A 27858-nucleotide genomic window follows, 5' to 3' on the forward strand; every position below is an offset into this window, starting at 1 on the left:
AGTCAAATACAGCAGATTATTCCTGGGTTCTAGTCACTCCATGAAAATGACAAATTAGGAATATTACTTGATGAAGGACCTGCTTCCTCTTTGGTAGCACAACATATTTATAAATGCCACAAACTAAGAAGTAAAGAGTGAACACATCTGCATTAGTAGTACCATCAATGTTTAAATAAATATATATATGGATGTATTTTGTTTTGTTTATTTATGGATGTATATTATATGTATTTTTGTTTTGTTTTTATTCTATGTACAACGATTTGGCTATATGTATCTAAGTATGTCATGCCAATGAAGCAATATGAATTGAATTGAGAGAGAGAGAGAGAGAGAGAGAGAGTGAGGAAGAGTGAGGAAAAGAGTGCAAGAGGAAGATTGGGGGCTCTGGCGAGGGAGAGAGAAGGAGAGAGGGGGGTTTAAAACGTCAGCGCGTGCGGGAGCCCTGCTGTCAGTCTGCATGCACTGATATGTGCGACGCTCGAGGAGTTTGCGCCCCGGTCAGGCTCGCGCACTGGGATCCTAACCGTCTCCAGCACATAAAAGCGCGGATAACGGAGATGATTCACCTCACACAGCAACACGAAACGGAGCAAAGTGTACGCAGATGGCAGCGAAGTGTCCTGTCAGTTTCCACACACCTTTGGATGTGACGCGCTCCAAGTAGCGGGAGTTTACCGTGACAGACCGCAGGTGGGATTCCCATAAGAGGAGAGCTCGGGCTTGACTTTTTGTTGGACATGGGACCGTTTCTCGGCTGTTTTGGATACGGTACCGGAGGAACCGCGTCTTCTTGAACGGAGAGCTGTCGACAGCAGGACACCGACGAGATGCGCTCCGACCACGGCTTCATCCTGCTGCTCCTCAACGGGACAGCGTGCTTGGTGAGCGGCCAGGGGGGTGATTTGAGGTCTAAGGGGTGATATTAAGTTTCAGTTTTGCGTTTATTGAACCGAACGGCGTCTCTGTCAACGGTTGAGTGGCGCGCTTCGAGTAGCCGTCACCTGCGCGTCAAGGGGTGACCGTTAACGTCTTCCCGCCGTGCGCTCGCGCTTCACAACCGAGGGCGGGAGTTTAGGATGGACTCGCTCGAGCGCGTATTGACTGTTTTTTAAACGTCACGGTTCGCTTCGCGCGCAAGGGGTCCCATGCCCATTCTGTGTTGAGTGTGTGGAGGAAAGAGAGGGGAAGAGGAGAGATCCAATGAGAAAAGCGAGAGGCGTCGCGATCCTGATTTTTCATGGGGGCACCGAGACAGTAGAGGCTCATCTGGTGCCCTAGGTAGATATGACAGGACCAAGAGAGAGAGGGGCTGAAACGAACACACGATGTATGTAACAGTCCTAAAAACTTTTAGTGCAGAATATTTTAACAGTAGCCTATCACATTAGCGAGAGTATTTCTACAGCACAACTGTGAATGTGATATTGCTAATTATACAACAGTTTTAATACAAGTAATTAAAAAACAGCTTGAGTTTCACACCAAAATACCATAAGAAGTTATGTCTATCAATAAGCAAATCAAAGATTGAAAGCTGGCCTGGAACAGTGTGTGTGAGTGGAACGGAGTATGATCATTCCACTCCACAAGTTTTCCATTTTGCCGCTGTAAAAACAAAACAAAACAAACAAAAAAACACTCTAGTTATTATAAAAACTTATAAAGACGAATGAAAACTTAACTCTGCACCACTCACACACTCTAGTATGCATCAAAAAGACCACAGAGAAGTGGTGTGTCACAAACTGATCTCTTCTAAGGAAGAGAAAAATACAATTTGGCATTTTGCGAAAATGTTTCCATTTCTAGAAATAAGATTTCGAGATTGTATGTAAATTAAAAACGGCTTTTTAATAGTTTTAAGTGAACTAAGGCAAATCATTTGTGGGAGGCATAACTCAAATGAAAAATGTTTGGATGTGTGAAAGGATGATTTCTGAAACAACATTTAAATTTTTTTTTTTTTGTCTCTACAATAGGAAAATCAATAAAAATAAACTTTTTATGAATAAAATTACTATTAATATTCATGGCACTTCTGCAAGGCACTTTCTAGAATAAGACAGACTGAGTTTTATTGAAGAATGACGCATACATGTAGGAGTAGGCTGTCCTCAGGTCAAGTCTTGGTACACCGTACAGAGTTTACACTGACCTTGGTGTACTGATATATCAATTGGTAAAATATGCCAGGGTATCCAAAGTTTAACTTTAGAGCAAAGGTTGTGTACGGCTGCCTGTTTTTCATGGACCTGCTGTGAGGGTGTTATAGCTTAACACCCGCAGTCTAAATTTAATCCCCCTCTAGCAGTCTCTGTGTTACAATTATCTGCTGTGTAGCTGGAATAATTCATGACTTCTTCTTTGACACGTTTTAATCCTCTTGTATTCTCCAGGGATACAAAATGCTGTTATTAAAGTGGCAAAAAAAGAGAAGCATATCAGAATTAAAAATCAAAACAACAAACAAGCATTGCTTTATTTGCAGGTTAATTATGCCACATACTGTAGGATGTTGCATTAGTACAAATCCAGCTTCCTGCTCTGAAGCCTCCCATTCGGCTACTAACATTTGTCCATTCGAAAGGGGGCGGACAACTAATAATCGTGACAAATCTTCCCTAGATTAATTACAAAACACCTACTTGTAATTAACTGAGAAGGGGCTGCCAGTGAGAAGAAATTTAATAAGGTCACATACCCTTAAATCTCTAACCCAAGTTTGGATTTGAAGGATGGCAGTCCTGAGAGAGATGCACGCACACCAGGGCATCACCAATCTTCTGGCTTGCCAAATTTTAATAAAGAACAAACCCAGTCTTACAGAAATGTATCAGAATGAAAGTGTTGTTTTTTTCATTAGTGATATGAAAAAACACTGCCAAGAAAAGAAACAGGCTGAAAAGAGCAGACTCATAAAATTACAGATGAAGGTTATAAGGAATTTAATTAAAATACCATATACGGTCTGCTTTGTGTGACTTGCAGAATGCTGTCAGTGCATACCTTTAGATATATAACATCAGGAAGACACTAATAATGTAATTATCCTATTTAGGTCATTTATCTGCCACATTACTTAAAACCTGAGGGAGAGTCAGACATGAGAAAATGGCTTTACGCGTTCACACACCTCAATTGGGCATCATGGGTAATTCATTTGCTGTGTGACAGTGATAAATTATGGAGCAATCCATGAATTATCCCTTATTAAACACTATTATGCCGTTATTATTAATAGACATGTAGAACACATTAATAATCAATCTTAATTTTCATCAGCTTTATTGAAACTAAAGGGCCTGCTTTAATAAAGCCTTCAAGCTTTAGTTAAACTCAGGAGCTTTCATTAAATCTATGGCCTGTGCCATGAGCTGACTGAATTTAGCATATAAGTAAATCCACTGATCAACTGATGCTTATGAGGTTAGAAACATCTAAAACCTGGCCACATACACATTGCAGAGTTATAGGAGCGAATCCACTAAATTATCACTTTGTGTGTGTACTGAATACAGAAGTCACCCTTGAAACCATAGCAATGTTTTGCCTGTTTTTGACTAGTAGTTGTTCAGTTTGGTTCTGTACACACTATATAGACTTAAAGTTGCCATTAAATAGAAATTCTAAAAATAGAAAAGATCATCATCTTATTAATCTTATTGTGAATGATTCATCCATGCATATGCTTCATTTTTAAATGTTTTTAATCAACTCAATCTTCCATGAAATGAAACGACAGATTTCTCTCTTTCGCAGTATGTCTGATTTCTCCAGTCATTCAGTTCTTTTAAACCCCACCTCTTTTAAGCCCCAAGCTCACATTCAAATCTGCCTCCATCCAATCAACGACTGATAGATTGAAAGACAGACTGAAAATAAATAACCAAATTCTGTGGTAAAGAACTCAGATAGGGAGTATTTTGCTGCAGGGTGAACGTACACTGAACAGATCTATAATGCACACATCTCAGTTAACACACTAAAATATGAAACAATATAAAATAATAATACGTAACAATATAAACTAATACAACAAAATAATATAATAAAAAATACACACACAATATTGCAAACAATTAATTCCTATTCTTTAAATACTCACAGAATCAATGGTCATTCTTTGCACACTCTTTCATATTCTGATTGTGATGATTTAAGCGATTTCTCCACAGAACAATGTCATGCAGTCAAGAGCTTATTGCAGGCAATTACCGTGTTAAACGTGTTTATGCTGATGATATTGGCCCAGCATCATTCTCATTATGAGCTCATTAAATTAATACAGTTACAAGATGTAATTTTTCAGAGCAGGCAGTCCACTTTCTACACAGTCATGAGGGAAAATAAACTACACACCGACATTAAAATCAGACCACGCCGGTCCATCTGTCTGGGCATGTGCAGTAAGCACTGGTATTGGCATACTCAGAAAAGACTGTTTGTTAAAGTCTATGCATTTGCTTGAGCACAAAACACCAATTCACATACATTTCGTTAAATGTATGTGACCAATATTGATAAAAGTAATTTGTGTTTTAAGGCTCATTCAGTTCAGAGGAACATTTCTGATTGGATATTCATACTACTCAAGCTAAATGATGAAAAAGCCAGGACAGAATAGACCTGAAGCCATTAAGGAAAGTGTATCAAGTGTGACTGTGTTGCTTAAACAGTGTCGCTTGATTTTAAGCTCTTAAAAATCTGTTTGCATGCCATAAACGGTCTAATATTCTATGATGGTCTGCTGCCTTGCCTGGTCAGATTTACTGTAAACGCTCCCCTAGATTGACCCACAGTTCATCTTGAGACAGTAAGAGGGCATGTTAGTCACTCAGACAAACAAGACTGACCCCTGGTGGAGCTCATGTACTGTAGGTTTCCCATCCGCCTCATCTGTCCCAGAAATGGGCATCATTGACATGGCAGGATTTCCCCATTGAAGATAAGTTAGAGAAAAGCACAGGACAACTAAACTAGCACAGCTTCTATGCATAGATTATTGAGCCCTACTGTCAACATCCAATTATATCTCAGATAAATGCCATTATATAAATATTGAAGCACTGCTTAATTGACACTAACTCTATGGTAGTGAGCATGCTTACATTACACTAAGCATAAAAGGCAAAAGGTGCATTTTTCAGTGGTCTCACTTTTTCTGATAATAAAGCTATGGCATTAAGGCCAGAAACACACAACACAGACAATGCACTGCAAGTGCATGTGCTCTTGGCTTACTGTGGTGCCTTATAAATAAAAAAATAAAAAATGCCTCAGTACTCAAGGGGGCGACAGAGTTACCTTTGTCATTTCATGTCTGTGACATTAAACCAGATGTGTTGTTGTTCAAGCAGACGGTTATATCATGACATAGCAAACTGGCTGTTTATGGTAAAGCCTGGTTTACGCCCATTGCAACAACACTGAGAATACAACATGTACTTGTATTGAATATGAATTGTATTGTTTTGAAATAGAATGATACCTGAAAATGTCTGTGTTCATGTACTCAGACATGTTTCTGGCCTAAAATAGAACCATCTGGTTGAAATAGCTAGTATTTAAAATATGAATATCATTGTCAGAAAATCACTGACATCACAATCATATACGGTTTACAATTTCTATCTGACGTGTTCCCTCGTAGATAAACATAACCAGACAGAAATAACACATGGATAACAGGTAAAGAAAGAGAATAAAAGTGTCTGTGCATATAAAAATATTCATAATTTCAGTAACACTAATGTTCTTTACATTAACATTGGTTTGTGCATTATGAGTTATGTGAACTGTATATTAATCAGATTAACTCAATGAATAATTTTACAGCATTTATCAATTTTATTTAAATGTTAAATTATATATTATACTTAAATGTTAAATTAAATGAATCTTAAATTCAATTTATTCAATTTTGCTTAGTGTTGATGTTCAAATTGTTAATGTTAACGTGTACAACTTAAAAAAAAATTATATACAGTTTACATGTACAAAATTACCATTAACCAAGATTAATAAATTCAACTACAAGAACTTGACACAGTCTTTTTTCATGCATTAAAGATGATAATTATATTTTTTACACTTTTTAGTTTTTTAACGGTATTGCTGATTCAAAACACCTTCAAATTATGCTTCGAGGTTTACCTCCAGTGTGGGTTTTAATCAATACACAGAGCAATCAGTTTTCATCTAAAAGAAATTAACTGCTGGACCAATAATGGACTTGGAAAGCAGGACAGATTTGTTTGTGTCTGAGGAGGTTTTGCACTTCAAAGTTTCCCCAAGCAGAAACAGACTGGTGGAGAGGGGCAAAGATGAGTTTCTTCATGGACGCAGTGCTACATCCAGTTTATTTGAAGCATGGACATCTGTCACCATCTGTGAGAGTAGACAGATGGTTATTGTACTAGCAGAGCATTGCAGTGACCTCATCAGGGTGTGACAAAGGCATCTGCTGACATCATTAGGGTGTGACAAAGGCATCTGTTGGTGAATCCTTCAAGGCTGGATGAAAACGGTTATACAGTATACTGCTGTCTTATTGTTCCTCCATGGTGTCCACTTCAATTTTGATTCTTGAAACCTAAAATGAGTGGGCTATCAATTCAAGGATTAGCTCTGAGGCCGCGAACAAAGCCTGTTTAAAAATATTAAGACTAGTATGGGGCTTTTTAATAGCTGATGTCTCGAAAGCAGTGTATACTGATAGCTGAATTAATTGAAAAAAGATGTACACAGAATTGCTTAATTGAAACTTTTTAAAATAAATTTTAAATCGAAATCGTTTAAAAAATGTCAGTAGGATTCTGAATAGACATACTGTAGTTAAGAAATAAGGTTAAATTCAGCCTTGATTTGTGCTATTAAATGTGGAGAACGTGGTCTCATTCAGACCTAGAATAGAGCAGAAAGTGGTTGATGTTCTTCAGGCTTTCCTGAATGATATAAAACTTTGTAACGGCACTAAAATGATCATGTTCACCATACTTTTCCTTTGAAATGGTATTACTCTAAGAGTCATCCCTTAATACCAGACATGGCTTTTCTTACTAGAGAATTTATCAAAGGAGTCAGTTCAACAATTTCATTCCCCACCCTTCTTTTTCTCCTGCTCTCTGTGTCTCTCTCTCCCTCTCTGATTCTCAGTGCATTCCATGAATGATCCTAACAAGTTCAAATGGGGTCAAATAGATGAGATCTAAACTCCCTGTTAGAGCCTTTCCTATAGTGCTATGGAGAACCCCATTACTCTGGGCATCAGCTGTGCTCTCAGCCGTGGAGGAAGAGAACAGATGTAGTTTAGGATGGTGTTTGTGTCGATGACATAGATTCAAACCTCTCCCATTAGACTGTTTTGCACCGCTGCCACACATAGCCTTGTCGGATCTTACAGTGTCACCCGTTATCGCCCAGCCTTCATACTACTCCACTTACAGGGCCGTCACTAAAATCCATAGGGTCCAAACAGTGCCTCTCAACTGGCTTTGCTTCAGGAATCAGATGGAATAGGCCCAACAATGTGTAAATTTAACATAACAGACTACTTTGATTATTTTCATGCTCTCAGCAGACAATAATTAAATAGCACAAAATACAATGTGGTCTGTTATTGGTCTGCCATTGCAAGTGAACACATATTTGTGACCATGTACCACAAAACCAGTCTTAAGTCGCTGGGGTATATTTGTAGCAATAGCCAAAAGTACATTGTATGGGTCAAAATTATTGATTTTTATTTTATGCCAAAAATCATTAGGATATTAAGTAAAGATTATGTTCCATGAAGATATTTTGTAAATTTCCTACTGTAAATATATTAAAACTTTTAATTTTAAATTAAAAAAATTAATTTTTGATTAGTAATATGCATTGCTAAGAACTTAATTTGGACAACTTTTCTCAATATTTAGATTTATTGCACGCTCAGATTCTAGTTTTTCAAATAGTTGTATCTCGGCCAAATAGTGTCCTATCCTAATAAATGGAAAGCTTATTTATTCAGCTTTCAGATGATGTATAAATCTCAATTTCAAAAAATTTACCCTTATGACTGGTTTTGTAGTCCAGGGTCACAGACAATATTTTCTTTCTTTTTTCTTTTCTTCGTGTTTTTTTCTTCTGTTTTCTGAAGATGCTACGGAACCTGTTTGAGTTTAATTAGATGCACAACCTTTGGCATCAAAAACAAAAGATATGGAAAGCATAAAAGTTAATTATACACTACCAATCAAAAGTTTTTACACTGAAGGGCATTGCTTATGCTCACCAGCATTTATTTGATCAATAAACAAATAAATAAATACAAATAAAAAAGAAATACAATAATATTATGAAATGTTATTACAATTTAAAATAAGCGTGTTCTGTTTGAATACATTGTAAAATGTCATTTATTCCTGTCATGCAAAGCTGAATTTATTTATTTATTTATTTTTTTTCATTTTGCACTGTTTTGTTGTTCACAACCCAATCAAAAAGTGTCACAACCCACAAACAGCCCCCTAATCAAAGAGCCTAACAATTATGGCTCTGCTAACACAAACTATTTATCTCACCATTCTCAGTCCACCTCACTCTTCTTGGCTCATCTATACCTGCTTCACCTATCACAGACCAGATTGTGCTGATTTGCACCCATACACACGTTCACTCTGTCAATACGGCATAATGCAAAATTTGATAGCCAATTCAGGCACCACCATCTCGCTGTGAATACTGAATCAGCCCTCGGTCCACAAGCAGCGCTGAACTGAACCCATCCAAGTCATTTCAGATGGTCAGTTCAAGTGGGACGGCCCGTGGTAAAAATGGACACAGAGACAAAAGTGAGGAGGAGGAAAGAAGAAACTGGTGTTTGTCCAGTTGCTGGGGCTGAGGTCGTGGGTGGGCGTAAGGTTCTGCTTATTGGGCTCTTTTGACCCCGTTGAAGCCGGCATTAATTATTCATTAAGAGTCAAACGGCTTGTTTCTTGTGAAATTACCTTTCTCTCCCCTTTGTGTTCTCTCCCTCCCTTGCACCTCTTGTCTTGGTGTGGAATAATTAGTTCTAAGGGCAGAGCCGTTTGCAGATTTTAATCATGTAACAGAAGGAGAAATCTCCCAGCGTGAGCGGATGAGGTCTGTTGCAGAGAGTGAGAGAAATAAATGTGTCGGCGAACACTCAGGAATCTGAGTGGGATCTGGGGCCTTTAATTAAAAATTTATGTCATATTAGAGATGGAGATTTCAATCCAACAGCCTGAGGAAACATAGGAGCGCAAGGCTCTTATTGAGAGGCAGTGAGAGAGAGAGACGGAGAGTGAGAGAGGTAGTTTTCATTGCACCCTGTCTGCTTCCCGTCCTCTCCCTCAATTATATGGAGTGATTTAGAAAATGAAAATCTCATCTCATACATATTGTTTTCTGCATAATATTCAAACTTAATTTGACACTTAGGTTAACAGCGCAGTGTGTTTCCACCGGGACATAATACTGTGTGTGCGTGTTTGTCGGTGCGCAGTACCTTGACACTCAGAGGCTCAGATGAGGTTATCATCTGAATCATAGCACTAAATTAAAGACATATTGTCAGACTTATTGACACACTTGTCAGTTACCTTGATTCATTTTCTACCTTCCTCTTTGGAGATTTGTAAAGAGCATGAGTCTGACTTGTCAATATATTTTCTTTCTAGGATTCAAATGCTGTGGCTGGTGTTACTCTTTCTGCTTGACAGTAGTCCTTAAAGGGGAGGTCTAATGCTATTTCATGCATTCATATTTACACTGTTAAAGAGTTGGATTCTCTTGCTAAATATGACCAAAATCTCAAAAAAACGAGTTGGATGTATGACAGAGTATTTCTGTGCCAAAGACACTTCCTCGTGGATCGCATAAGTCTCGGAAATTTTTTTTGCGAGTATGGCCCTGTATGACATCATAAAGGGCGGAATTCCTTGTATGGGCATTTTTCCCCAGAAGAGCGCACGCCTGTGTGTCAACCAGAGCACGCCTATAAATGCGCTTTATTCGTTAATTCATTACCCAGAGTTAATTTAAATAAATATAGTTTTTGTCCCCGTTTTATTTATGCCAGTGTCACAGCTTGCAGACGTTCATTATACTGGTACTCAGCATTAACATGAGTTTGGTAGAAACTGTGTGTGTTATGTTATGTCTGCTTTAACTTCCTAAGCTTGGCACATAATGGCGGACATGTAGTAAATAGTAATAGTTTAATTTACACATAAACATAGTAAATAGTTTTGTTAAAAAGAGGACATCTAGGAAAACACAAAATCACATTTCCATAAACTATCACAGTTTGGCACAATATGGCAAAATAGTACAATAATGTTAATAATATGTGTTACTTAATTTATTTATGCTAATTTCTACATAGACTAACACATTTTTCTTTACTAAAATAGTATATAAAAGAAACTTAGATTAATAAATGTCATTAACTACACTACCATTCAAAAGTTGCAAAAAGATTTGCAAAAAGATTTTTTTTAATAAATACATATAATTATAACATAATAATAATACAGTCTCAAAATAATTACTTTGAGACTTTTTCCACAAAAAAAAAAAAAAAATGTGATGGAGGTTACTGATTCTGATATTTTAAAAGAAAAAAGTAGGACCACTAAGGTTTAGAAGACGACATACTATATAAAATGGAATTGCAACAAATTTAATTTCCAGAATTTGATGTATTTTCGAATTGAACAAATTATACAGATTTATTTCCACTTTAGACTACCAAAATAAAGCGTTACCACAGAATATCACGGGATGATTAAATAAAAAATGCAGGGTGAGCCTTGATTTTATCAGGAAAAGAAGGCTATGGAATTATTGGTCAGTATTATTCTTCACCAGCACTGGTTATATTCGGAGAAAAATGGTATATTGTGCTCTGTAAGACCAGAGGCATTTCTACAGTAAACCTCAATTCCAAATTGCCTTCTGAAAAAGGGTATATAACAAAAGTTGCAAAGCTACTCTTTTATAGGACATTGAAGTAAACTGCCATATTCTTTGTTTCAGAACAAAATTTCGGTCAGTGGACACTGGCTCTTCCCTTCAGGAAGGTTTACATTAATTGCAGTGCCTGTTTCTTTAAACGACTAGGCAAAAACATGTACCTCTTTCTCCAGTGCTATCAGTCTGAAATTCTGTAATAGTGTATCTGTCTGTTCTACCATTGCCAGGGGAGATGTGATTCAAAGGGCCAGAGCCGGCTACACACTCTCACACACTCGTTATGGAATATTTCAGCCCTCTGAGGCCATAAGGTTGCTGTTTTAAAAGGTTACCCACAGACTGCAATCCTACCTCTGATAGGAGCTTAATTCAAATCCATATTGAAAAATTCACTTCAAAGACGACAAGTTATATATAATATAATTATATGCTGGGTGTTTTTTTCTCCTCAAACAATCATTTTTCATAACAATATGAAAATAAGCATACACATTTAATTAAAAACTTCAGTTTCAGTATTTCACAATAAAAAAACGAAAAAGCATGCAGTATGGAGAAAATTAGACCCTAAAGCGTTATCATTATTAATATTGGGGGAAATGAAAAAGAGCTTGCATATATTTTATTTAGAATGTAATCATATATTTAAGTACAGTGTTAACCAGAATCCAAAAGTTAGGTTTGCTATTTTCTACATTTTACACAAACTTTTTTTTTTCATTCATGACACCTTAGTTTGTGACATATTATCAGTTAGAAAGCTATGGTAAACCCCATTACTCAATTGTAAAGTGATTATGAAAGGCGTTATTCAACCTTTTCAGACAAGAGCCCAAGGAATACAGGTCCTCATGGCACTGAGAACAGTCACAGATTCTCCTACGGATAAATCAGCAGAATCAGAGATATATTCCCAGTTGCAGTCGCTTGAGCTCTGCTGAGTAAAATGGTGCTGTCGTCTCTTTAATTGGCCTCGGCAGAGCACTGTAGCTGTTTAAGAGACTCAGGTAGAATGTTGTGCCAGTCTGTTTTTAATTGGCTGGGGTGAAACTGTGTACCTGTCTCTTTAAATGCCTGTTTATTGCCTCTGGAGCTGACAGGCCCACACCGGTCATCTCCCTACTCTTCTCTAAACTGCCTGCATTGTTCTCTTTCTCCCAGCTCCCACTCTCTCTTCTACACTTGTCTGTCTCATTCTGGCTTTGAATGTCATCTGCCTGCTCTCCAGATGCCTTCTTCATTATCGGAGAAGCTGTACCTCCAGCTCATCCCACCTTCTCTCCACTTTTTCGCTCCCTCTGGCTATGTTCGGAAGCCACACTATACTGTCTTTGCAGTATGTGTACAGTATAGACATTTTCTGATGTGCAAACTGTGCAGTATAAAACTAGAGTTGACTATTTGCAATTGCATTACTTTTTCTTCACTATATTATTTTTGGGTGACCTTTTTTCCAGTTTTGCTTTTGGATTTATTCATCGAACAGATGCTTTTATCCAGAGTGCCTTACAAATAGGGAATACAGTGAAGCAATTCATCTACTTTTTATAAGAGGACATTGATAGGGAAAAAAAGCTAGAGGGGTAAGGGACGGGAAAATGACTTCAGCAAGGAAGCATTACATTTATTAAAAGTGACAGTAAAGATTTTTACATTGTTACAAAATATTTCTTTTTGAAATATGTATCATGGTTTTCAGAAAAATATTAAGGAGGACAACTGTTTTCAACATTGATATTAGAAATATCAAAATGATTTCTGGGGGATCATGTGGCATCATCTGAAGGCTAGAGTAATGGCTGCTGAAAATTCAGTTTTGCCATCAGAGGAATAAATTATATATTAAAATATATTACAACAGGTGCCTCTGGAGCTGTAAATGCATAACAGTTTTTTAAATTGTAATAATTTTTTAGAATATTACTGTTTTTTGCTTTGATTTTTAATCAAATAAATGAAGCCTTGGAGAGCATAAGAGACTTGTTTCAGAATATTAAAAAAATCTTGTCGAGCACAAACTTTTGAACACTAGTGTACACACTGCAATGTGCAAAACTCTCATATACCATTCTATCTATCATTTCATTAGATCAGCATCTTTTTGTTTCTTCACCTCCTTCAATTCCTTCTTCATCCCTGCTTCCAAAGCATGAAACCATAAAAACCGTCTTCTCTTTCTGTTGCCTGGAGAAGCACCTAAGGCTTGTTGTCAATAACTCTAAAATGAGTCACAATTACCAAAATGACAAAACCCCCCACCCCATTGCCTCCATCCTCACTGACTCACATGATACACACCAGACGGCAAAAACACAACCCGGTTTCAGCCAGCTGGCTCAGTTTTTTGATTATTCATATAGTGTGTACCATAAAGGCCCCATACAAGTGCTTGACAAGTGCAGTTTTCTTCCTGATGTATTTTCTATTGTCCCAGTTTGGGTGTGACATATCAAATCGCACTTTTACAGTAGATTATGGCTAGTTAATTTTCTGTGTAGCACATAGATCACTTCAAGTTAACAAACATAGACTAACAGCCACAAAACATAAATTATGATATAGAATTCCTGTAGCTCAAACAGTAGAGCATGACACAAGGAAGCCAGAGAAAGCAAGAACTGATCACAAAGAAAAAGCAGTCTTTAAATGAACGGTTAGTCGCTTTGGATAAAGGCTTCTACCTTAATGCATATATGGAAAATGTAAATAACTTGTTTAGTCTAATCTTTTATTTTAGTTTGATGTTATACACATCTCGTCCTGCACTGCTGGCCTCTGTGTTTGGATTTGTTCTGTGTAATAAGATTCCAAGGTGTTACCTGTCCTCATCTGGCTCTGCACTTGTCAACATCATAGCAGATCTTCTCAAATCACAAATCCCTCGTGGGCTCACCTCCAAAGAGGCTCTCGCATTCACTCTCTACTTCTCTTCCCTCCCGTCCATACCTCCTTATGCAACCTTTAGCTCTATGACTCAGTAGCTAAGTTGCTTCTTTCGTTCTTTTTTCCTTCTTCTGCTCAGCTAATTGCCATCTGCTGCCTAAAGCAGTGCTCTTGTCCTTTTTTGTTTTATCACCCTACTAATCATCCATTAGGTCTCCTTAAACACTCAGACTGGCCAGACGCTAACATTGCTAACACCACAAAAGAAACGCTACGGTGTAGTTACAGAATGTACCAGCAGAGGCTAATTGAACCATGACGACCAACCAAACCCAGACTCCTTGATAAACACTCACAGTTTCATTCACTCGCTCGAAGTGAGTTTCATTCATGCATCGCAATCTTTTATCTTACGCACCGCTGCAAATTCTGTATGACCACTGTCTCTTCAGCACTCTTGCAATATACACCATATTGACACACTTCTTAATGATTGAATTCAGCTATTTCAATTAGACCCACTACCACAGATAACGATCTAAAATCAAGCACCTAGCCATGCAGTCTGCATTTAAAAACATTTGTGGGGAAAAATGGGTCATTCTGAAGAGATTTTTTTTATTCCAGCATGACTGTGGCATGACTGCATAAAGCAAGCTCCATAAAGACCTGATTGGATTAGTTTGGTACAGAAGAACTTAGTCTGCTCAGAACTCTTCTTGGGGAAGTCGTGGCCTAATGGTTAGAGAGTCGGACTCGTAATCGAAAGGTTGCGAGTTCGAGCCCCCGGCCGGCAGGAATTGTAGGTGGGGGGAGGGAATGTCCAGCGCTCTCTCCACCCTCAATACCACGACTGAGGTGCCCTTGAGCAAGGCACCGAACCCCCAATTGCTCCCCGGGCGCTGCAGCATGGCTGCCCACTGCTCCGGGTGTGTGTCCACGGTGTGTGTGTGTGTGTGTGTGTGTGTGTGTGTGTGTGTGTGTGTGTGTGTGTGTGTGTGTGTGTGTGTGTGTGTGTGTGTGTGTGTGTGTGTGTGTGTGTGTGTGTGTGTGTGTGTGTGCATTTGTTCACTACTCACTGCTGTGTGTGTGCACTTGGATGGGTTAAACGCAGAGCACCAATTTCGAGTATGGGTCACCATACTTGACAACCACAACCCCAAATGCGTTTGAGATGAACAGGAACGAAGTTTGTGAGCCAGAGTTTCTTGTCCAACTTCAGTGCCTGACCCCACAAAATGCTCTACCAGATGAATGAGTAAAAATTGGTCAAAATTGCCACAGAAACACTCCAAAGTCTTGTGGAAAGCCTTCCCAGAAGATTGAAAGCTGTTATAGTTGCAAAGGGGTAACAACGTCATATTAATGTCTTAGAATGCGATGTGTATTTAGAATGCAATGTCATCAAAGCCTAGGGTGACACGTCCTTGCCAGGATTTCTGTATTTGGCTCTGTTTTCCTGTTGTCATACTTGCTGAAGGTAATGATTGACCAGTAACATGCTGGCATTGTACATAATCGATCAATCATGGCGCGTGAGAAGGTGGGATCTACGGAGAGCGTTCAAAGTGATGCAAATACGCGCACATGTTAGGTGTGTTCGTTCATTTGACCATCGTTCATTCAGAAATGTGAAATACAAAACTAATTGATTAAAAGTGGAGTCCACTGGGAAGAAAAACAGTCACCGTGCACACTCAGGGACCAAAACATAAATAGTTTTAATAGATTTAACAGTGAATAGGCCTAGAGACAGCAATCAGAATGAGAAGGCTGTTATAGACGGTGTAATGGGGCATTCACTGTGAATTTATTGCTGGGGTCACCGAATGGCTGTATTGTGCTGTCTTACTGAATGCGCTTATAGTGGACTGCAAAATTGGCCATATAGCTTTTGAAAATTTGATCACAAATGCAATCTTTTCTCAGTAAAATATGATGTATTACAAGGAGTAAGAGGCATATATGGACAAAAGTACTGGGACACCTAACCATTACACCAACAGGGGCTTTAATAGGGTGACCATACGGGCCATTTTTAAATATCCAGGTTTTGGCTGTTTGCTCTGCGCAGACCGATTGTTGTATTACATCAAAGTACAGCGAGCACGATTCGAAAGCATAAGGAGCGGTCTGCTCTGCTCTCAATAGCTCTTGCGGATGTCATACAACAATCGATCTGCACAGAGCAAACAGCCAAAACCTGGATATTTTAGGCAATATAGAAATCCTGGCAAGGATGTGTCCTGTAAAATGGCCCGTATGGTCACCCTATTAAAGCCCCTGTTGGTGTAATGGTTAGGTGTCCCAGTACTTTTGTCCATATATGCCTCTTACTCCTTGTTATACATCATATTTTACTGAGAAAAGATTGCATTTGTGATCAAATTTTCAAAAGCTATATGGCCAATTTTGCAGTCCACTAATAACATAAGCGCATTCAGTAAGACAGCACAATACAGCCATTCGGTGACCCCAGCAATAAATTCACAGTGAATGCCCCATTACACCGTCTATAACAGCCTTTTCATTCTGATTGCTGTCTCTAGGCCTATTCACTGTTAAATCTATTAAAACTATTTATGTTTTGGTCCCTGAGTGTGCGCGGTGACTGTTTTTCTTCCCAGTGGACTCCACTTTTAATCAATTAGTTTTGTATTTCACATTTCTTTTTTTTGTGTCTTTTTGCCATATTTAATTCATAGCAATATAAGGAAAAACAAGAAAGAATTGAAAAGCTGGACTCGAACTCTCTCTGCCCACATGAGCACCACAGCTAAATGTGTTATAGCACTAAAACAGTTTATAACCCTGTCTTCATTTACATTACCTTGTGCCTTTCCAAACTTGCATGCCCTTCTTACTCCTGAAACACACAAAAAAGACATTTTGAAGAATTTTTCTGCTGCTTTGTCCACATGGACATATATACTGAAAAGAAATGGTGTAGAAACTATTTTGACTTAGGCCTATTTGTGAATTTTACAAATAATTATAAAGAACTGGTAACTAAGACATTGAATTAAATGTGAAATTTATTCACATCAAAGATGTGAAATCTTTATTTACAACTTCAAATACAGGCTATATATTTTTTTTACAATGTCCTAACAATACAGTAGCATGAAGCAACACAATCACTTTGCATGATAAACAGATCTAAATGTACAGTATGCCTTTTTTCCATGTTGAAGCATGTTCAGTAGCTGCCAGGCTCAAGCTATTCTGTTTTAACTGTTCTTTTTTTCCTGGCATCAGTGCTCACTGCTCATTATGTTAACATTTATTTCAGTGTTTAAATGTTTGTGCTTTTAGTCCTTGTGCATAACAGTAGAGGTTTTGAGTTCTTAGGAAACAAGTTCTGCAGCTCAAAGCAAGTATCATTGCCATATACTCATTAAAGTCCAAATTTACTTGCGATCCCATAAACAAGTCACTGGCGCGTAAAGAACTCATACAAATTAATACTCTATGAATAAATGGGATTTACTGCTCTCAACCCAGTGTGCTTTTATCACACATTGTTATATTAAAGAGAATCTGTCTTCCCTAATTGAGGCTCGCCGCACAGCTATTTTTCTTCCTTATTGTCTTATCTTTCCCCGCCTCTGTTTATCACATCTAGCCTTTTGTTCTTTCTCAACTCACTGTAATCCACATGAAAGTTGAGTGTAGGATTAGAGAGCTGGACAGTCTAGACATCCGTTACACTTTTTAGTCCTGCGTATGCGACCAATGCCTCCAGCTGTGTTCTTCCCATGAGCGTTTCATCTGGCAAAAAACATAGTGTGTTATTCCACCCGCAGTGTTTAGCATGGCTGGGCTGCCTTGCACCATTTACTTCAAGTGGTATAAGGGATGAAGTCAATACCACATCAAGTCTGCAGGGAGATGAAATGGTTGATTTAGTTACAGATCTTAGTAATGAAAGGCAGAGGAACATCCCTGTCAAGAGGTGCAGAAAATTACAGTGATGTTGGATGAATCATGTCCTTAATTTCACATGAAGGGCAAAGTTATAAAATCCAATTCATCTCATTCAGAGATGCTGTCTTTTTGTTACTTGATGCATAGTGTGGATTATAATATCCCGTCAATTTCCTACAGTCTGCTTCTTGTTATTTATTTACGGAATGTAAATGAAATGAAGTTTCCTTGACCAAAAATGATCAAAGAAAGCTCCTTCTCAGGCCCTTTTAATACCGGTCTCTTCACTAAACAGTTGCATCACTTTTTTTGTGCAGTATTAAACACCTTCAAAAAGATGAATTCACTCTCTCTTATCTTATTTGCATTTAATTCCTGTTTACTAATCTAGTCTTCTAAACTTGGCATTGTGTACTGTAAATATGAAGTGATAAGCAATTAATTGTTCCCATTTTACTTTTGTGACATTTCTAAAATCTTTCCACTTTCTCTTGATGAGGTCAAGGCTTGTAAGCTTGTTGGAGAAAACTGGCCACAGATCAATATGCGAAGTCAACCATTTCCCAACATATGGGGAGTAAAGGAGAGACAGAGAAAGAGAGAGAGAGGGAGAGACAGATGAAGACTGAAATTGAGATCAGGATATAGGAACCGCGGGTAATGGTGCGGTTGGTTCTCCTCACCCCTCCTCTCTTGAACCCGCTTCACATTTATCCTCTCTTCTGTGAGAAAAAAAAGAGAAAGAAAATGAGAGTCTGAATAGATTAAAATCAATATGTCTACCTGCTTTTTATTTTTGTTTATTATTAATCTGGGGCCAAGATGCTTCTCTAGGGAGATATGGAAGAAATGGGATTTACTTGCAGGGCCTCCTGCGTGCCGTTTCTGAAGGTGGTTTTAGCAGAACAAGGGAAAAAAGCACTGAAAAAGAAAAGGATGCATAGACATGAAGAACTGGGACCTGATTGATTGATTAATTGCTCTTACAGGACATTATGGAATTACTTCTGCCTTCTGGAAGAAAGCAACAACACTTGAGTGATCAGAATAGTGTATCCAGACTGGAGTGTTTCCTCCTCAGAGGAAGATAAGTTGAAGAACAAAGCTTTTAGTTGGTGAAAACAACATTGCATCATTCAGCACAGGGACACAGCAAAGAGCATGCGTGACTGTGTGTGTGTGTGTGCGCGCATGCCATTTATAAGCAGTATTTTTTTAACCCAATATAGAATTAGATTTAAAAAGAGCAGAGTGTTAAGAAATTCTTACAAACAGATCTGAAATGAACTGGAGGATGTAAACTAGACTGCAATATAGACTCATTACACTGCGGTTACACAAGTGACAATGCTATCTACAGTCAATGCTATGAATTCAGACAGACAACATGGGATAATGTAACGGGTCATTAAAATACATTTAAATTTAAACAAAATAAACCCTGCTACGGAAATTGGGACGTGCTGAAAAATAAAATAAAAGTAAAAAAATTAAGTTTGGAAGAATGCTGTTTTTGTAACATGGGAAATATGACTTTCAAAGGACAAGTTGCTGTCTAAAATAACACCCAGATTTTTTACTTTAGAGGACGTAACAGTGCATCCGTCTAGTTGCAAATTATAATCCACGAGATTCTGTGTACTGTTTTTTGGTCCAATAAGTAATATCTCTGTCTTATCTAAATTTAGTAGGAGGAAATTATTGGTCATCCAATCTTTTACACTTTTTACACAATCTATTAGCTTAGATAGTTGAGAAGTTTCATCTGGTCTTGTTTAGATATATAGTTGAGTATCATCAGCATAACAATGAAAACTTATCCCGTGTTTTCTAATAATATTTCCAAGGGGCAACATGTAAATTGAAAATAGCAGAGGACCTAGGACAGATCCTTGTGGTACTCCATACTTTACTGGTGATAATTGAGATGACTCCCCATTTAAATGAACAAAGTGGTAGCGATCGGACAGGTAGGATCTAAACCATCTTAAAGCCTGTCCTTGAATACCAATATAGTTGTGTAATCGATCTATGAGTATATTATGGTCTATAGTGTCAAACGCAGCACTAAGATCAAGTAATACTAGCAATGAGGTGCAGCCTTGATCTGAAGCAAGTAGTAAGTCGTTCGTAATTTTAACAAGTGCAGTTTCTGTACTATAATATAATAAACTAGCTACAGCAATGACTCACATAGCAATGTAGAATATCAGTTACCTGGGACAACAGTCAATTATGCAGTTCAGTGTTCATTATACAAACATATTGGCATAATGTAGTATAATATATACAGTAAAATGTCTCTTTCATACATTTTTTTGTAAAATCTGATATAAAACTTACAGCCTATACTAATCCCGGTATGTGCATTGAATAGAAAGGCTCGACAAGACAGGTATTTCTAAGAATAATGCAATTTAATATTTATACCCCCAATTAGCTGGTATGACATTCATGCAGGACCTGTTCTGCATAGCTGTTGTGCAGATTAGCAGATCTGGAACGGAGCTAATGTAGAATTATTCAGTCTGTAGAGGTGTTACGCGCTCGTCAAGGCCAGTTGTTAGTCCACACGTTCTTTTATAGAGGCACAAAGAAGTCCACGCAAGATCCAAGCAAAGCGACTGAGAGCCCGGAGAAAAACCAGCACGGCTACAGAAGACTGAATTAGCCAGAGCGTGTTGCGCTAATCTGTACTGTATAAAATGCAGTCTGTCTTATCAAGATTGGAGATAGGCACTTAGAGTAAAGTAAAATGAGTACCAGGCATGAGTAAGCCTGATTAAGCCGGAATAAGCCTGCATAAGAAGAGATGAGATAGGCGTGAAGCATCAGAGTGGGCTGAAGGATCAGGGTTGAGACAGGGCAGCATGCATTATGGAGGAGAGAGATCCTTAAACTCAGTGGATCAGGCCTGCCCTGACAGCGAGAACAGACTCATATACACACACACCATACACTTACACACTGTATGAATATACATGCTTATATAGTCTGGCAGGCATCTCTCTCTCACACACACACACTCAAAGATAGGAAGAATCCTCAAACACTGACTATGACTGCATACATTTACTCCGAGGGTGGACTGGCATATATTCTGGTTGGAATATACTAAATCCAACCCGCTGAGAAATAAAGGCAGGTTTCAAATAAGGTCTCTTAAGGCATTACCTTATTCTCTTCTTTCTTTCTTGCTATGCTTTTCCTTTTCATTCTCTGCATTTAAAAACCACTATCATATACCTACCCGTACAGAAGAAAAATCACACACCCCTTTAATATCTCTTTAATATCTCAATCGTTTTAGTAGACAACAAGAATAAATGAGGGGCATAGTAGCAATACAATTTTAGTCCTGAAAAAAAAAAAAAAATAACACCAGTGATTTCTCTAGGGATCTCAACAATAGCCCCTTTCACACAGTAATGCCAGTAAATTGCCGTAAAATGACCGGAACGACTTTACTGATAAATACAAAAATGTGCTGTTCACACAGGCAATAATGTTCCACCTTTTTAGCAGTAAAGCACCATTCACACATACATTTTGTGACATTATTAACCGGAAATGAACTCTAAATGTCTGCGCCTCCTGGTGTTGTGTTTCTAAACATGGAGGGGTGTATGTGGTCAGTGTTTTCACTGTTTGATTTTTTTGTCAAACGTTTGCAATCATGCAGCTGCTTTTAGCCCAGAGCCATTGTATAGATTCAAACCGAACTACACAGCGCAGAGTAAATGCGTTATCTGCGTCAGAATGTAATGATTGGCCCGGAGTAGACCTCTTACGTCACCACGTTCTGAACTCATACGTGCTCATAATCTCGTTCTGCATTCACACAGAGCACATTACTGGTAATGTTACAACATACCAGTAAATTGCCAGAACAAATGTACTGGTATTTTTACAAAAGTTCCTGTTCACACATGATCTCTTAACGGTGTTTTACTGGTAATTTACGAGTAAAGGCTGCATTTATTTTCATTCATGTCTATGTATCCTAAGGATTTTTGATACTTTAATGTCCATAAAGTCTCCTAAGCAATGAAGGATCAAAGTATGTGATTTTTTGTATTTACATTATGGTTGGTAAATCATTACAAAATTAAATCCAATTAACCAATTAACAAGCGAAACCATTCTTTAGAATTAGTTCTTTTTAATGTTTCAAACGCGATTAATCTATTTACTAAATTTTAAAAACAGTGCCAACACACTGTAAGAAAAACATTTTTTCTGCCAGAACATTATCCTTTAAATTTACGCCCATTTCCCATAATCCTAATTCTAATCCTAAAAAACAATACAATGCAATGCATAATTAAAAATAGAGGTAAACATCTGTCAAAAATCAATATGTAAAATTACTTGAACACTATTTGGACTTTTGCAGTATGATCTGGTGGAACCATAAACAACACTTTGCACAATTTATGTAACTTGTCATTTATGTTATGTAAAAAGCATAAATGCTAATTTATTTGTCATTTGGCATTTAACTTCACTATTATTTTTTTCACTGCAAAAAAAATCATGTAAAACAAATAATGACAGTTAGATGAATAATTCATTGCATAAACAAATTTGGTTTGCTAAAATGAATCAAACTTGTCAACAATATAAATCCAGTTTAGTGAATGAAAAAAATACATACATAAATAAACAGGCTAGCTAAATCTGTCCTCTCTTTGAACCTACCTCAGGTTCAGAGACATTTGGCACTCCAGAGGCAAGTCTCAGTTATATTTTTATGCCCTGGAACAGATGGAGGTGAAGACAAGAGGTCACATGACTATAGGTAGTGTGAGATGGCATCAGTTGACTTGGACACCACTGAAAGTGGGAATTAATTTTCTTGGTTGTGGTCCATGTCGCCACAACTCGCAAGGTCTCTGCAACCCATAAACCTGGAAATGAGTTCTGTCTCTGGCGAAGTCAGACAGCTTCTGTACAGCATGAGACTGTTTTCTAGAAGCGAATGTGTCTTTTGGGGGAGTATCAGCTTTGAACCTGACCGTGCGGATACAATACAGCTCAAGCCCATGGTTCAGAGAAACAGACCAAACAGAATTTAGAGCTCATCAGATAATAAACAATACATCAAAGCATCATTGTCCTCTGACACTCCGCAACACACACACACAAACCTTTGAAGAGTCACATCCAACTGTTTGATCCAAGGTATGAGAGCTCTCGTTGGATTATCTTTATATGAGGTGTTTCAAATAGATCATTACCATCTAGTAATTACCAGTTACACCCACTCTGGAGCTCTTCACCCGTCCATGAGCCCACGTAGAGAGGCATCTCATCCACCTCCACAGCTCTCTTTATACAAACAATGAGACAAACACGAACTATTTTATCGAACAACATCCTTCTCTCATCTACTCTTTCTGCACTACCTCAATCCATCCCTCTGTTGTATGTTTTCTGTATCTGTTCCTGTTTAGCAGGTCCTTAATAAATAAAATGTTAAAATACATTAAAATGTATTAATTAATGTTAATTTGAAGAAAAATGTAGGTATTTCTTGAGAATGAAGGAGTTCAAATCTCACGATCTTTCTCACTCTCTCTTAGTCAAATTAGCTCTGGGAGTCCTAGAGATGTTCTGTAAAAAATAGATAAGCCATAAAGGGATCAAATCATTCCCACGCAATATCTAAAGCAATATTGTGAATCAGTGAGTGTAGAGTGTAGAGTACAGACCACAGAGATTAATTCCTGTTGACGGGAGTCTAATGTGGCCTGGACATTTTAGTGAGGTGTCAATGACGCTTTGCCGTGGGTGAATGTTGATTCAAGTGCTGATGATGTTTCCCTTTTAGCTGTTATTTTTTTCTCTTTTCAATTCAGTCCTTCAAATTATGCTGTATTGCAAGGCGAGCACTGCATTAATATTCCTCTTCTTTTTATCACAGTATTTACAAGGCAAACCTGTACTGACATTCCTCAAACATCCTATTTTCTTCATCTTCTCGATAATTTTATGCAATCTGTTCAGCTTGAACCATTTAACAGAATTCAATCATTTTACTCCATTCAAACTTTGTTTTGTAGATTTTAGCCTTGGGCGCTCTAACTATTTTGGCTTTTATAAACGTAAAATCTTTTTTGAAATTTTAAATTCAGTTCAAAAGCCTCTCTTTGCAATTCAGCATGCAAACAAACAATAACATCATCACTGTCCAAGATTCTGAATTTATTTGAATCCATTCAAAATCTCAGACAGCAATGACTTCATTGCATTATTTGCTTACTGATTTGCAAGTGCTCTTTCTTTGCATTTGTTTGGACAATTAATTGATTCATATTTGCATTCCCACATCTGCAAAAGAAGCACAACAGACACAATGTGTTAATTTTCATTCACAGTCAACAGAAAACAAGGCAGATGCTGAACATCATGACAACAGCAAATTTATGCAGAAATGAAGTCTAAAACCTAAGCCTACGTAAACTGTAAGAGTATTCTTTTGCTTCCGTGCAAACACCAGTATTTCCTTTAGGAAATGCAAATCTAGTTCCTATTCAAATTCTTGTCTGTGTATCCTCGTCTCTCTTTAAATGTCACATTTTTCATCCTCTCTATTATAATTTCATTCACCGGCTCACTCTTGCTCTTGTTTTCTTTCCTCCAGCTGGCTCTAGGACAGGAAGATACCCACTCCTTGTCGTCTTCCTTCCCCTCGTCTGCGTCTAAGTCCTCCTCCTCAGCAGACTCCTCCAAAACTCTGGGGGTTCTAGGATCTCAGGGTTCGATTTCACCCCTGAGTCGCTGGGTGATGCACAGCCGAGGACGTGCCGCCAACACTTCCACAATGGAGCTGCCCTATCGTTCGCCGGTGCCCTTTTCCAAACAGGAATTTTGGGAGATGCTGGGCAGCGATCCTTTCAAATCAGACACGGACGCATCGGGGAACTCGCGTGTCAAGCGCCGCCCACCAATCGTCAAAACTGGCAAATTTAAGAAGATGTTCGGCTGGGGCGACTTCTACTCCAACATCAAGACAGTGCGCCTCAACCTGCTCATCACGGGTAAGATTGTGGATCACGGGAATGGCACCTTCAGCGTCTACTTTCGTCACAATTCCACCGGCCAGGGGAACATCTCAGTCAGCCTGGTACCTCCGGTGAAGGCTGTGGAGTTCGACTTGGAGCGCCAGAGCGTGGTCTACCCTAAAGACTCTAAGATCTTCAACTGTCGTGTAGACTACGAGAAGGTGGATCGCAGCAAACGCACCTCACTCTGCAACTATGACCCCTCCAAGACCTGCTTCCAGGAGCAGACACAAAGCCACGTGTCCTGGATCTGCTCCAAACCCTTTAAGGTCATTTGTATCTACATTTCCTTCTACAGCACAGACTACCGACTGGTGCAGAAGGTCTGTCCAGACTATAATTACCACAATGAGATGCCCTACCTACCCTCAGGCTAGAGCTTTGTGGAGCAATGGTCTGGGGCAAGAGGGGCTGGTTGGGGGGGAAGGAGTTGGTATACAAAGGAACAGTTCTATTACGGATGCAAAGATGAATGTGCAATGCCAATATGGGAGTTTTTTTTTAAAGGACACAGAAGTGATATGGAACACCCCCTCATGACCTGAACATCACAGGTGGTTCTCTAAAAGGTGAATGTACAGTATTCGATGTGCTGCAGTTGATGTCTTGAAGAACCTCTTAAGCAACCTGGCAAATGTGACCTGCAAAAACACATATGCAAAACCAAATGGTCAGGCCCAGGAGCTCAGGGTGGAAATGTCTGCTACATCAGTCCGAGTCCCTGATTGGCTGCGCTCATCAGTGTCCAGGGTTATGGTCTTCTAATTAACACATAGGAACAAGAAAATATGCTGGTCACCACAAGTTGCTATGCAGAGGTGGAAGACATTGCTGATTTGGTGTACACTCTTAAAATTAATGGTTCTTTTTAAGCATCTATGGTTCTTTAATATCAATGGAACCTTTCCATTGCACAAAAGGTTCTTTAGAGTGGAGTTTTTTGAATGATTAATTCACTGAAAGGTTCTTTGGGGAACCAAAAACTGTGGATCTATGGATCTATTTACTTTAAAGAGTGCAGCTTGTTTTTCAAAAACAAACATAGCTAACACAACCATTAACACAGCATGACTCACTGACACTTCTTTCACCTCTGTATATTAAACACAAAAACAAAGAATGACACAAAAAGACTAAAATGAAAGCCAGTGCTGTAAATGCAGAATGCAAAAATCTAAGAGCAAAATTACCAGATTTCACAAAAAGATAAAAAAGCCTCCCCCTCCCTAATATCAATGAGAAAGAATGAAAGCAGGATAGAAAGCACTTTAATTAAAAATACAGCACCGAAAAAGAGATGTTGGGTCTGCATTGAGCCCAATCTCTCTATTGTTCTGACTGTTAGGGGAAAGCAGAAAAGACCTTTTGTTTGGTCAGGATTCCTGACTTTGTGCTGTGATAACTGTTCTGCTGAACGCACGATTGCTTCGTCCTTGTCTGAACATTCCCTTACAGTCAGCCGGTTTATCGTTGAGAAAAAGCGAGAAATATCATTGTTAATTTTGCATAATTTAATCACAATGAGATTTACCTGGCCAAGGCCTTCTCTGGATGTAAAATTACCACAAAAGATGAACGGCATTCAAGCTGACCTTTTTGTCAAGGAAAATCAGTTATATAAAATTCAAGTGGATTTAGATAGGCAGACCTTTTATGTTACAAGCAAAAACAGGCCAGGTGAACTTAAGTCGTCAGGGGAGAAATGATGGAAGAGGAAAGACAGAGAGGAAGGATGGAAAGTAAAAGCAGTGGGAGTTATGACGTCTGCAGTGATGAGCAGGTGTACATGACAGAGTAAATAGGAGAATAAAAGAGGATATAAAAGGGGATATAACAGGAGATGGACCGGGAACAAACAGATGAGAAAGAGAGAATGAATATAGGGGAGGGGAAGAGGAGAGAATCACGGAAAAAGACTGAAAAACAAACTCATGATGCTAAATAGAGTAACATAAAAGCACAATATGGAACATCAAAGTGTCGTCTCACAGAGAGAGTTGGAGGGAAGAAGCTTTTTATGAGCCCACGAAGAAAAAAAAAACTCTCTTTGCCTGAAGTTAAATTCAGTACGGTGAATACACCCCTGTGGGTTTCGACGCAATTTAGAGAGTAACGAAGACGGAAATATCCTGCTGGATAGATCAGTTTATCCATGTTCTTAAAAGACATGCAATTTATCTCCCTCTAATCTGAAATGTATTGTTTTACATACAGGAATAGCTGCAAAACACTTTGACAACAGCCTGTGTTCCACTGTCATTGTGTTTAGGGTCCTTACTTTAATGAAAAATTACCTGATAATATCACCAGCAGGTTATTTGGAAATTTGTGGCATCGGCTTGTTTAAAAAAAAAAAAAAAAGAAAAACACAAGTTCATCAAAAAACTTTAGACATCACAGATAAATTTATGATGGTAAAGCGTCATTATCGCCATTCAGCTTAGTAGATGTCTTGATTTTACATCACTTACAGCTATCATTCATACAATCCCACTCAACCCATGTTGCGATTCCTTCTCAGTGTTCATTTTGTACCCTGTAATTGCTAAAGAAGGTAGAAGAAGAGTCACCTGTGGCTGCTCCAACAAGTCTGTGTCTGATCTGTGTAAATGAGCGTTTGATCCAGACTGTGTTGCTTTGATCTGTCTCTGTTGCTTCCTAAACCGTGTCGAAATGTTTGGCCAGTCTGGTCATATCAAATTTGCCTCAGTCTAATTCTCAGAACAGACAAGTGAAAATACAACACCTCTGTCGGTGCTCCAGGCTTTACCCAGTGCAGCACGTCTCGTCTGCCCTGCTGGTGAACTGAGCACCGGGGCTCACAGCTCTCTGCTCTCTTCTCCCTCAGGCGCTGGTCTGGACTGAGTTTCCTAATCTCCTGCAGCTTAACTACACTACCGCCTGCACACACACACACTCACATAATGGCATAATTGCTCAATTTTTCATTCTTTTATTATTGATTCTATTTTGTTCGTTCTCTTTCAGTGGTTCA

At 38.4% G+C, this 27858-nt stretch overlaps 1 protein-coding gene across 1 annotated transcript; it reads left to right on the top strand.

Annotated features, from left to right (window-relative positions):
- Positions 1-429: 429 nt before the first annotated feature.
- LOC306848623 (neurexophilin-1-like) lies at positions 430-27208 on the top strand. The gene is made up of 2 exons (XM_079383277.1): positions 430-887; positions 24443-27208. The coding sequence occupies exons 1-2, from the start codon at positions 834-836 to the stop codon at positions 25238-25240; spliced, it is 852 nt and encodes a 283-aa protein (XP_079239403.1). The 5' UTR covers positions 430-833; the 3' UTR covers positions 25241-27208.
- The last annotated feature ends 650 nt before the right edge of the window (positions 27209-27858 follow it).

This window comes from Barbus barbus, assembly GCF_936440315.1.
Source record: "Barbus barbus genome assembly, chromosome: 3".
NCBI lineage: Eukaryota > Metazoa > Chordata > Actinopteri > Cypriniformes > Cyprinidae > Barbus > Barbus barbus.

What these genes read in the sequence shown, in the direction of transcription:
- LOC306848623 (XM_079383277.1), top strand. Translation starts at nt 834, where the DNA reads ATGCGCTCCGACCACGGCTTCATCCTGCTGCTCCTCAACGGGACAGCG. An exon ending in TCAACGGGACAGCGTGCTTG is followed by an intron (nt 888 to 24,442) that starts GTGAGCGGCCAG and finishes TCTTTCCTCCAG; the next exon opens with CTGGCTCTAGGACAGGAAGA.